The following is a 12,338-nucleotide window of genomic DNA, read 5'->3' as shown; positions in this document are numbered from 1 at the left end:
GAGTTCATCAGGCTGCAGAAAACTATTCAAACAATTCATTTAAATAACAGATATGATATAGTCTCTTACCATACAAGATAGTAGAATTTCCCTTTGGATGTTCTCAAAGAGCAGATGAACCTCAGACATCTCCAGTTTGTAAAGGACTTGGCATACATAAAGGTGAGAACTCTGGAGAAGACAACACCAAAAAATGACTGGGAAATCTAGCGCATTCTGAGGTTGAAGGACAATATCTATAATAATTTATTAATTTAACTGCATTTGCAGAACTCATACCCAGCTCTTTTTGCAGTTCCTTATCTTCATTACTCTCAAGGACTTCTGCATCCTGTATGCCCTTTTGTCTTCAAGTTCACCAGCAATTTAAAGTGTGGTCTCTCTAGAAAAGCAAAAGGCTATTTCAAATTGTGTGGTTTACATGTTTCTGCTTTTCCTGTTACTTTTCACCATTTCTGTCCAGCTAACTCTTTGACAGCTCCTCTTGAGTGAAAGGTCAAATTAAGGAAGAGAAACAGCAGCAAACTGTCATCTTCTTAGAAGATGATTACAGGATTCCCTTACGGACCCATCCTGTTAGCAAGCAATAGGACTGAAGAAAAGCTAAACAGCAAATCTCTACCCTAGATACCTGCTGTTGAAAGTGACCAAAGAAAAAATACACGTCCTCAAACAAGCAGCTTTAATTTAGTCCTCTTGTGGCACAGGTTTTACTGGCATAGTTTAATTATCGCCTTGATAGCTTGTGATGGAAATTAAATGAAACTGGATGAACCACGGTGAAAATGTAGCAGGGCTGCATAGTGAAGGCCATTGCTGGTAGGCTGCCAAATTTTTATAATGATAAATTTGGAAGGGATTGATAGATAAAACAAGAGCTGAAGGAAAACACAGGGCAACTTCATAATGAAGCAAGCTGAGGTTTTGCCTTTATTTTGGAAGAACTGGTATCAAACACAAACACATAACCTATGTTTTTGGGAGCCTTTGCATTGTGGGTCACTAGAGGCCAGGAGTAAACCATGGAAGGATCGCTCTACACTTGTCCTTTTCCCATAGACTTCCTCATATTCCCACTACAGACACTGCTACAGAGAAGTTTTGGCTGTAGGTGGGCTTCTGGTCTGATGCGATGTGGCCTGTGCTCAGAGTGGGTTTTATTTCTGTTTCTCTGATGGTATTCACAGGCAATGTGAAGTAGATCACTAAGCATGTGATAAAAAGTGGGGAGTTTTCTTGCCAATACTCAATACCTGTGTTCTTCTCACCATCTCACTGTTTTCCTTCCCTGAATCTTGGCTTTGAGGCTGCCAAACTCTTCCAGCACCTGACCTAAGTCAGAGCATGAAATACACACTGCAGTTTTCAGACACTGAGCTTCACATAAGCATGGAGTGACATGAGCACTCCACAAGCATTATCTTCTATTGGTTCCAGGTTGGTACCAGCCCTCATCACTTCACATTGGTGATCCATCAGCAGAACAAAGCTTGCTCTACCTCTCCTCTGAGATGCTAGAAATAAATACTGCAGAAACGGCTGGTGATGCAGGCACTGTTGTGTCTGTGTGCAAGATAAGCCCACGAGGAAACATTCATTCTGTACAGAATACAGTTGGAGTCAGGAGCCAAAAATAAGATGTTTTTTATATCGGTTCATGCTGTTGGTCCTGTTCAGTGAAGCAAGAGACCAATGAGGAAAGTGCAGCAGCCATGAAAATCAATTTTGCTGATAAAACAAGTGATTAAAAAAAAAAATATATTTCTGGTTATTTGAGTAAACTCAGATTCATTCTGTGATCAAGTTATTTAAAGGGGGGGGGCAGAGGTACCTTACAGGCTTACTCCTGGGTGTGTTTGTCCAGTGTAAAAAGGCACATTCTGTGGACAACCTAACACACAGTGTGGCTTGTGGCTCAGAATTGATTGACTCGTTTTGTTATTTGCCATTAGAAAATAGTTTCTCAGGTTAGGCTGGGGTATATCATAGTCACTCACAAATCATCAGCCCTTCTTTGCTACCAAGGGCATGGCTCTGTGGAAATGGTGTTTCTGTTTCATCCCAGCACGATCCCATCCTCACCTCCTGCTGCCCTCAAACTAATGCACCTCTCCTTAGGGACTGATGGTGTGTGTCATCTCCCCCAGATATTAATGGCAAGTGCTACGGAAAGTGAGGGCCTTGCCGCAAAAGGCAGTGGCTGGTCCCTCAAAATGTTGAGGGACCTCTTTCCAGGCAATGCCCTTGCCCAGTGCCAGGCACTGGCAGCACGGCACCTTCTTCCCCCACAGGCAGCGGTACCATAGGCCCCCTAAAGACCCCCCAGCCAGTGCGGATGCTTTGCCCCCTCTCCCGTTCATGCTCAGCAGGGACACCTGATACTTCTCTCATTGACCCCCCTCCCAACCGATACGCACCCTAATGCCTCCCCATCCCCTTCTCCGGGGGTCTGACAGCGAGTGCAGGGCGCGGGGGCACCATTTACCACTGAGCCCAAGCGCTGGCACTTCTTGGTGGCATCGGAGACACTCCGAGGGGCAGGGGCGGAGAAGCCGGCGTGAGGCCACCCTTATCCCCCTGCAGTGCAGAGACAGATCCCCCCCCCCCCCGCTTCCCCCCAAGCCGCCTGCAGCGCGTACATCGGCGGTGGCTGTCTTTCCCCCGCTCCCGGTGCCGCTTTCGTTAGCGGCGATCGCTTCGAGATAGCGAACACACGAGGTGAATTTCGCCAATTAAAAAAAAAAAATAATAATAAAGGGGGGGAGAGAAAAAAAGACGGGGGGGGCGGTAGGTTTAAAGCTCTGGGATTAAAGGTCTGTGCTCGATTCAAGCGCTCATAAAACTGCCTGAAGGATGCTATTTTGCTGCAGTCTGGGTTACTTCAGCCCCCAGTTGCACAACAAACCATTTAAACATTTCAGCACAAAACAGATTCCATTGTTGGGCTGCACATTAAAAAGTGTTATTCGCTTTGAAGTTTTTGTCTAATAGCTCTAAACTGAAAGAAAATGTTTTCCTATTACTTAATTCAATCATAGCGAAGAGGCTTGGTAAAAAGCCCACGGATTTTGCCCAAAGTGTGACAGAGTTCTCTTTGTGTTTGCTTATCCTCTGCTGTCACACACTTTAATTCGCCTCTCTTTATCTGGCATTCAAAACTTTCTTCAATGACATTCAATAAGGTCCAGCGGCTGGAAAAAAAAAAAAAAAAAACAACTGGTTATTTTTTTGGATATTCTTTCCCAGTAGCTTTGGGCTTGGTGTGTATTCAGGAGCTGTTAACCCTTTGCATCCCTGTGGCTCGGAGTCCTGGGATTCAGCCCCTGGGCAGTGGGAATCCCTCGGGCTCAGGCTGGAGGAAGCCCCTCCGTGACCGGCCACTTCTCAGTGGGGAGAGGTTCCGCTGCTCGGGCGCGACTCCAGAGGCAAATGATTTAAATGACCAGTTCCTTAAAAACAAAACAAAAAAATAGGAATCCAAACCCCGTTAACACTTTCAGGGGAAGGGTGCTTGGGAATCCTCTCTAAGTCGTTGCGGGACTGGGTTTTTACTAACATTTGTTTTTGTTCGCTCTGTATTTTCCGGTTTTATTTATTTGTGTACATAAGCACATTTCTAGGCTCGGGCATCAACAGTATCTCGGCAAACTCCCATAGATTTCAGTGGGAAATAAGACTGCAGGCAAGAACAGCCGCGCACAAACCAGAGACACGGGAGTGAGCTGCTTTCAAGGCTTTTCCTTCCTTTCCCCTGCTTTTTCCCCCCCCTTCCCTTTTAAAGAAGTCCATTTACTTCTGAGGCGGGCACGTTGTTGTAGGGAGAAATCTCCCCACATTTTGACGGGAGTCTGCGGATGCGTTTGTCTTTTTTCCTGGTATATTAAACGGGAAGATCGGGGATGAATATATATGCAGAATAATGATATATTTTTCGTTATTTGTTAGCATTTCTCATTCATTTACAAAATCGACAAGCTCCGGGGAGCCCAACGCCGACAGCTCCTGCACGGACGGCGTGCAGCTGCTCGGAGAAGCGCCGGTGCGCATTAACTCGGATGGAGGCTCAGAAATTCCCTCTGGACCCCGCTGGGAGTTTTGTGGATCCCTGCGCTAAGAAACCCGGGTACCGCCGGTTTGTTTAAGCTAAATCTCATCTTTCGGCAGGAGCAAACCGTGTCCCTGTAGGTCCCCTCAGACCCGGGGACTCCCCGTGCGCGGAGCGGTGGGGCAGGGGAGCGGCGGTGCGGGACGGGCGAGCGCTGCTGCGGCCTGGGCCCCTTCCCGTGGTGCGATGGCCGGTGTTACCGCTAAAACCGGGCGGAGGAACCAGGCACAAAGCCTCGCGGAAAGTGCCGAGCTGCTCTTCTGCCTCCTCTTAGACTCTCTCCGTGGGTACCTCCGGCACGGGCCGCCAGGGTCACTATACCCGCACCGGCGCACCCGCTCTGCTTGCGGCGCTCGGCGGCTGTTGTCCGGGCCCCGGCGTCCACGCCGGAACCGGGAGGATGTGCCTGCGGTGGAGCACCGGTGGCAAGGCGCGGTGCCCGGCGGCTTCGCTCGACGGAAGCTGTAGCGACAGGCGCCCGCTGCCAACACCGGACGGGGAACAAAGACGCGGGACTGGGGCCGGCAGCGGGCGCGGTAATGGGGACGAAGAGGAGGCAGAGGGCGGCGGGACCGGGGGGCCGACCTGGTGCCACAGGTGGGAACAGCGCTTGGGGGTTGGCAGGGGAAGCCGGGGCCGGCAGAGTCCGCGGCTGCAGCCGGCAAAATAAACAAGAGGGAGCGGGCTGAAAGCTGGGCTGAAAGCGAAAGAGAGCGATAAAGAGAAAGAAAAGAATATTAAATCGCGAGAGAATGAGAAAATAACCCCGCCAAAGAGAGAGGAGGGGAGAGGCCGCCTGCTACGGCGTGGGTGGGGTCGACAAGAATAGAGTACATTATGCAGTTCATTTAGTTAACAAGGGAAATAATGAGGGAGCGTGCGGCGTGAATGCCAAGAGAAGAGGCACAGAAGCCTATTGAGCGCCCCGGCGTCGCCATCACATGGCGCGGGCGCTATTTAAGGAGGGCGGGCGGGCGCCTTTCAGCACCACTCGGGTTGGCCAGCGGCGCTGCGCGGGCTCTGCGCGGGCTCTGCGCGGGGCCATGCCGCGCTCCTTCCTGGTGGACTCGCTGGTGCTGCGGGAGGCGGGCGAGAAGAAGGGGGAGGGCAGCCCCCCGCCGCCGCTCTTCCCCTACGCCGTGCACCCCTCGCACCCGCTGCCTGGGCTGCCGGCTGGAGCTTGCCACGCTCGCAAGGCCGGGCTGCTCTGCGTGTGCCCGCTCTGTGTTACCGCCTCCCAGCTGCACCCGCCGCCGCCCGCCATCCCCCTCATCAAGGCCTCCTTCCCCCCCTTCGGCTCCCAGTACTGCCATTCGCCCCTGGCCCGCCAGCAGCACTCCGTCTCCGCTGTCAGCGTCGGGCATGCACCAGCGCTCTACCAGGGCGCCTACCAGCTGCCCGACCCCCGGCAATTCCACTGCATCTCCGTGGGTAAGGGGGGCATGAGTGGAGAGGGAAAGGGGGGCACGGCTGCATGCTAACAGTAGCCTCTGCGAGGAGGTGATGGGATCCCGGGGGATGTGGGGAGGCAGGACCCTGCCGACAGCACATAGGACTGGGAGTCCGTGCCCAGCTCCAGCAGGCTGGACGGGGAGCCCCGTCACCTCTCTCTGCTGGTGTCCCGGGGGATGCGCAGGGGAAGCCCAGCGGCTGCCCGCCAAGCCTCCTACACAGGCAGCGGGAACAGGGAAGGCGATCCCGTGATCTCGGGCTCCAGCCTGGCAGCCGCTTGCCGGGTAACCGGCCCCGGTGGGGAAGGTCGCAGCCCCACGGAGCGGGCGGGAGGGGACTCAGCGGGGACCGGGGGGTGCTCAGCGTGGCTGGGCGGGGTGCAGCGGGTCCGCTGGTCCTGACGGTGCTTTCCGCTCCGCAGACAGCACGTCCAGCCAGCTGCCCAGCAGCAAGCGGATGCGCACCGCCTTCACCAGCACGCAGCTCCTCGAGCTGGAGAGGGAGTTCGCCTCCAACATGTACCTCTCCCGGCTGCGACGAATCGAGATCGCCACCTACCTGAACCTCTCCGAGAAGCAGGTGAAGATCTGGTTCCAGAACCGACGGGTCAAGCACAAGAAAGAAGGCAAAAGCAGCTCCCACCGGGGAGGGGGGGGCGGCCACAGCTGCAAATGCTCGTCCCTGTCCACCACCAAGTGCTCGGAGGACGACGAGGACTTGCGCATGTCTCCGTCCTCCTCGGGAAAGGACGACAGAGGCCTAGCAGTCACCCCCTAACCCCCAGCACGCCCACCCGGCTCCCCAGGAACTGTGGCCAGAGCAGGAGGGGTAGTCCTGCCTGCTCCGGTGCTGGCCTGAAGCGGAAGGATTTTATACCTTTTTGTATAATTGTGTAATTTGCGAAGGACTTCCTCGCCTTTCTAGAACCCCAGTCCATGGGGGCGGGTGTCCGTGCGCCCTGTTGTAAATAAACTGCTCCCTCGGACCCCAGACATCCCCCAGTAGTGCTGTCTCACTTGTGTCCCGCAGGCGCACCCCGGGGGCTCCTAGCAGACTACCCCGCACACCGAGGCAGGCGCGGATGCTGTGCGGCGGCAGGCGGTGCGGACCGCCTGAAGCGAGGCTGTCCTAGGAGCCTTCCGGGAGCCCAGCAGTGCCCGAAAACGGGCGAACAGGGAGGGTCGGGGGCTCTTTGGGGTTTATCTTTACTCTCTTTTTTATTTTTTTGTAAATTTTTCTTTCCAAAATTGTTCTCGGTTTTGTTTTCCATTTCTCCGCTGCCGGGCGTGCAGCTGTGGTTGTATCGTTCCGTGCCGCTCCCTTCACCCCGGGAGATATTTATTTATTTATTTATGTGCAGATAAACGACGATGGCGATGATAATAATTATGATGATAAATAACAATAATAAAATCTCGTTGGTGGTTTATTTCCTTCTATTCATGCAGAAAGCAGCCGCTCCGTGTCCGCGGGCGGGCGCTGGGAGTACCGTCTCTCTCCATCCCTTCTCCGCCGTTGCTCGGCACCGGGACTAGCCCGCCCCGACGAGCGCGGGTGGCTCTTTTCCCGGCAGTGCTAAAGGTATGGGACACGGGGGACCCCTGTCCCTTTCCCGTGGGTTCTCCAGGTCCTCCCCGCGATGCTAGATGTCGGGCTGGTGACCGGCTCGGCTCAACACCTTTCCCTTCCTATCCCATTCTCACGTCTGCCGAAGAGAGATGCATGACATGCATACATCTATACGTACGCTGTAGCTGAAGCTTCGGCTGGCAACTGGGCTCCGCTTCTCTCTCCAGGTGCCCACTGCCACTACCCTGGAAGGACGGCCTCGGCTTTCCGCCTACCCGTCCGTGACGGGGCCGGCCCTGCTGGGCTTCCACCTCCACGGCCACAGAGTTCCGGCAGCCCCGCTCGAGCCCCGTAGCTCCCCACAGAGCTTTTTTGTCGGGGAAGCGGAGCGCCCGTTTTTACGCGCTGCTCTCACTTGCCCGGCCGAGATCCCCGGCTGAAAAGCAGCCAGCGTGTCCCGCAGTCCCCGGGGAGCGTGACTGCTGTGCCGGACCCGCATTTGCCACCCAAGGGTGCGGGACAGCAGGGACCCCCCGTTTAAGCGACGCTCACGCACTTTGTGCAGCGACCCTCGGCCTCCCGGGGACGCGCTCACCGGTGGCCTGCAGCCGCCATCCCTACTTCGCGAGTCCATGCCTCGGGTCTCCCCGGGGGCCGCAGAGCTGGTTTTGTGCCCTGCAGCCTTGGGGAATGTGCTTGGATCCCTGGGGTGCCATCCGTTCCTACTCTCACCGGGACGGGACCTGCTTTTCATGCCGTAACAGCTGCGAAATAACCGAGGCTACCAGGAAGAGCCAGGAACAGAGATGCCATCCCTCCTGCGAAATAGCCTTGGAGAAGGTCCACTCAGCTCTGCACACGGGCTGAGCTCGGTGTGGGGAGCTGTGGGTTTGGGATCCCGATCACAGAGGGTGCAGAAGAGCTGGTAAAATCGATATTTGCCGGGACAGCCTCAAGTCCTGACCGTGAATCAAACGTGTCATGCTCTGTCCTTCCCAGGTCCCTGCAGCTCTTCGTGTTGCTGTGGGGCCAGGACATCTGCAATCTCCTACAGCTCCATCCTGCGGGGAAGTGGAAAGCAGGACCCTGCAGACCCCGGTGCACCATGGATCTTTCTGGACACCCCAGGATGATGGGGAGGGTGAGAGGGCTGGAGACATGGCAGTGCAGGACCTGCACAAGGCAGTACCCATATGCTCCTGTGAGTGTCCTGAGCTGTGTTCCCTGTCTGGAAAACACAAGGGCTTGGTGACACTAGGCAGGTGCTGCACTATCAAGATGGGGACACATGGATAAAATATTTGGGCTGCTCATCTTGGTGGCTTGCCTTCACCCACTGCCTCCTGTGATACTTAGACCTCTGGCTTCACCCTCCCCACTTCCTCCTCCAGTGTCTTTCCAACATCACCCAGCATGGCTGGGCAAGCTAGTGATTAGGACACTCTGTGGGCAGCATCTTTCTAGTTCCTTTTCCCATGGCTGTTGAGGATGAACTTGGCAGGTGAGAGACCAAAATCTGACCTTGCTACATGAGTCAGTCAGTCTCACCTAGGTGCTTGGCCCTGTGATGTTTCCTGTGTGTCCTTCCTTCCCCAGTGGTCCAGTTCCAACAAGAAAGACTCTTCAGGGGATCCTAATGGGCTCAGCAGGGCCCTGCAGACTCTCCATCCCTCACCTCCCTTCCTGCCCACATTTACTAGACTTGTTTTGAAAAGCCATTGCAAAACAGAGACAGAAACAGCCTAAAGTGCTTTTACCAAGGAGTCTGGCATCCTGTTTAACAGGGCACTGGTACTTAAGTCAATGAGTATCCACAGAAGCAAGCATGTGTGCTCCCTGTGCCTGTTGAGCAGCAACCGGCACCGGGGTGTGAGGAACAGTAGCACTGGGCATTCGAGTGTTGCTATTGAAGTGCCATTGTGGCAGTTGTGTAAGAACTCTTGACACCCTTGTCTGCCTGCGCATTCCCACCATTTCTTCTGTCCTTCATGATATAAACAAAAATGTGCTCCTCCTGCTCCTCTTCTGGGGCTGACTGGATGCAATAGGGATGATGAGGCAGTGGCACTGCCCACCCAGCTTGCTCCTTACCTGCTTCAAAACCTGGGCAGCAAAATGCAGGCACCTGGGGAACAAACACATTTTGTCCTGCGTGGCTGAAGCTGATAGGCTGCTTCTGGGAGCAGCTAGAAGATAAATTCCCTAGCACATCCTCACTGCAGGCACAGTGGCTGTGGGCTGCAAGGAAGGATCTTGCAGTGATGCTGTCCCAGTGGGTGCATGTGTTACAGAGGGTGTGTGCACACATGTGTATGTATCCTTTGTGGACAGGGTTTGTCAGCCAGACAATTTGAGACTAGTCCTCAGCCCTAAAAGATACCTCATATATGTAAAGTAGCAAAGAGAATTCCCCCATATGGCATAATTTCGTCTGAATAGCAGTAGAGTGTCACAATGGATGCCTCCAACAAGACAGTATTAATATTCTTCAATGCACACTGGCCTCTGCTGCAGACCCTGTGTACCTTGCAAAGCCCAGTGGGGCTCTCAATGCACTTGACAGTCATTATGCCACATCCACATGCAGAGATAATCCCTCCTTAGTTGGGCATTTTTCTAATTTAGTGAGAAATCATTACAGCAAATGTTCAGAGTGTCATTTTCAAGGGCTCCGGGGTTGGGCAAATTAAAGTCATTTTGCTGTGGGAAGAGCGTGGGCACCTCTGCTACAGCAAGTGTCAAAACACACCAATTTGCAACTTTCTTTCTCTAGCCATTTTGACAGCAGTTTTCCAAAAGTTACTTAAGCATTTTGCCATCTAAAATGCCCAGTCTCTTCTGATTGTGACAGGAACCACATTTGCAAATCCACAAAACAAGTCTGAATATCTTCCAGCATACTTTTTTGACCATATTTCTACCTAGAAGTTCAATAATTTATGCCTAACATGCAGAAAGGAACCTCTTTGCATGCTATTGAGGCTTGAAAGACTGTGTCCCAAAGGAAAGGTGGATCTCCTGACAGTGTGAGAGGATGATGCTGGTGTTTGGGGCTCCCTTTTCCAGCCATTGACATTGCTGAACATGAGTGTCCCACACTCCATCCCATCATTTACACAGCCACTCTTCCTTCACCAGTCCAGGCACTAAATGTGAATATGAGGTATGATAAGTCCTTGGAAAAAAACAAAGGTTTGGAACAGAGAATCTTTAACACTAAACACCTGTGTACTTACATTTATCATAATATTCATTTCCACTACTTGGCTTTCATATTTCTTTTTTGCATTTTTATCCTTAGATCTCATTTCATTCCATACAAAGGCTGCATCAAATAGATTTACAGTTGAAATAATGTGTTGTTGCTCTTAACTAAAAACCTAATATTATCAACCTAGAAATCTCATAATTCAGTTTATGTACTGTTAATGTATTTACACAGTGCCAGCTCTAAGTTAGTCCAATGGATCTAGAACAATATTTGGAGTAAACAGACTGTTTCTGCCTCAAAATAGCACTACATTAGGGGTAGCCAAGTGTTTATTTCAATCCTGTTTACTTGGAATGAATCTTACCTGTGAATTTATTGGGATAACAAGGCTTCATTTTTAATCCTTAAGTTCCCGAGAGAGGCTATGAAATTTGATTCTGTAATGACAATATCATTTTGTCTGTGAATGTGATTACTTTAAAATACAGATAGGTGTTAGCTAAAGACCCTAAATAAAATGCTTTTGTATGATATTCCTAATGATTTGAAGATGTACATCAACAGCAGCTATCTCACAATTACATTAATTTTGAAAATGTTTTTGCTATGAGCAGAAAGTACCCATTTATCAGGATGTAATTATGCAAGATCAGGAGATCTCCTAGGATACTGACACTGATGATGACAGCAAATGGCTGGGCCTGTTGCTTAATGTGGCTGTAGCTAGACAGGAGTGACTGCATGGTGCTGGGCAGCTAACTGCTCTGGAAGTACCCCATATATAACCAATATATACTCTAATATATGTATACTATTAAAAAAAAAAAAACCACAAAAAAAAAAAAAACTAAAAAAAAACCTAAATGTAATTATAACAATGAATATAAACAGGAAAAAGAAAAAAAGAAAAAATCCATTCTTAAATTTGCTATATTCCCTTCCTCATTCTCCAGGATAAGACCTCAATATCATTTAGTTCCAACCCCTTGCCATGGGCAGGGACACCTCACACTAGACTATTTTGCCCAAGGCTCTGTCCAACCTGGCCTTGAACACTATCAGGGACAGAGCATTTACTACTTCTTTGTGCAACCCATTCCAGTGCCTCACCACCCTCACAGTAATGAACGTCTTCCTTATATCTAACCTGAACTTCCCCCGTTTAATTTTGAACCCATTACCCCCATTCTATCACTACAGTCCCTGATAAAGAGTCCCTCTTTGACATCTAGGTTGTGCTGGAACAATTAATTCTGTCATTTCACTGACTTGGGTCAGCTTCTCTCCATGCTCACAAAAGCCTACCTTGCTTGAACGGGGACACAGCACACCGTCTGATCATGCTGCTTCACTGCAGAGCAATACTTGGATTGGATTCTGTGCTGGTTCCCGCAAGTATTCGATTTGCAATGCTGGAAAACACACCAAGGCTTGTTATGGATGTTACATACCCAAACGAGGAGCTGAGTTTTCAATTAACAATGTAAATAACCAGGGGCAGCACCTGGAGAGTGCAGATATCTCACTAGATTACTATTTCTCTGTCACTGATTTTTGCTTGTGTAGTTTATCAGCTAAAATAATCCCGGGTTTTGTCTTTTAGAGCTACTAACAACTGACTTTTTGATATTTGCTTTTTGGTTTTTGGTGTTTTTTTTTGTTTAGCTTCACCCTTTTTGTGATTTAAGCCCAGCTCTGCACACCCATCTACAGGTCTCTCAGCTTGCACAGCCAAGCTGACCCCCCTGTCATGATTATTCTCTCCTCTTCTATTACTCTATCTTGTCTCACTTCTCCATGTCTCTTTATTTTCTGTCCTGTATCACCCACTTAAAGTCAAGCACATGCTTAAATACTCTGCCAGAATGAGACCTAGATTTTCTTATGTTGTTTTCAACCCTCTGTTTGATAAATGCTCCCCTCTGTTTCCCCAGAACATATATCCATATATGCATATATGTCCAGGGGGACATATATCCAGTTCTTATGTTTAATTTGTTA

General features: G+C 50.8%; 1 protein-coding gene across 1 annotated transcript; it reads left to right on the top strand.

The window, feature by feature from the left end:
* The first annotated feature begins 4,850 nt into the window (after positions 1-4,850).
* On the top strand, positions 4,851-7,006 carry GSX1 (GS homeobox 1). The gene is made up of 2 exons (XM_061458185.1): positions 4,851-5,536; positions 5,979-7,006. The coding sequence occupies exons 1-2, from the start codon at positions 5,047-5,049 to the stop codon at positions 6,332-6,334; spliced, it is 846 nt and encodes a 281-aa protein (XP_061314169.1). The 5' UTR covers positions 4,851-5,046; the 3' UTR covers positions 6,335-7,006.
* The last annotated feature ends 5,332 nt before the right edge of the window (positions 7,007-12,338 follow it).

Source organism: Pezoporus flaviventris, unplaced genomic scaffold (assembly GCF_033815535.1).
Source record: "Pezoporus flaviventris isolate CSIRO_AGI_PZ_B2104156 unplaced genomic scaffold, CSIRO_AGI_Pfla_v1 ptg000025l, whole genome shotgun sequence".
Lineage (NCBI taxonomy): Eukaryota > Metazoa > Chordata > Aves > Psittaciformes > Psittacidae > Pezoporus > Pezoporus flaviventris.
Note: the sequence above shows the minus strand (reverse complement) of the source record. Positions and strands in the feature narration are given on the sequence as shown.

What these genes read in the sequence shown, in the direction of transcription:
- GSX1 (XM_061458185.1), top strand. Translation starts at nt 5,047, where the DNA reads ATGGCGCGGGCGCTATTTAAGGAGGGCGGGCGGGCGCCTTTCAGCACC. An exon ending in ATTCCACTGCATCTCCGTGG is followed by an intron (nt 5,537 to 5,978) that starts GTAAGGGGGGCA and finishes TCCGCTCCGCAG; the next exon opens with ACAGCACGTCCAGCCAGCTG.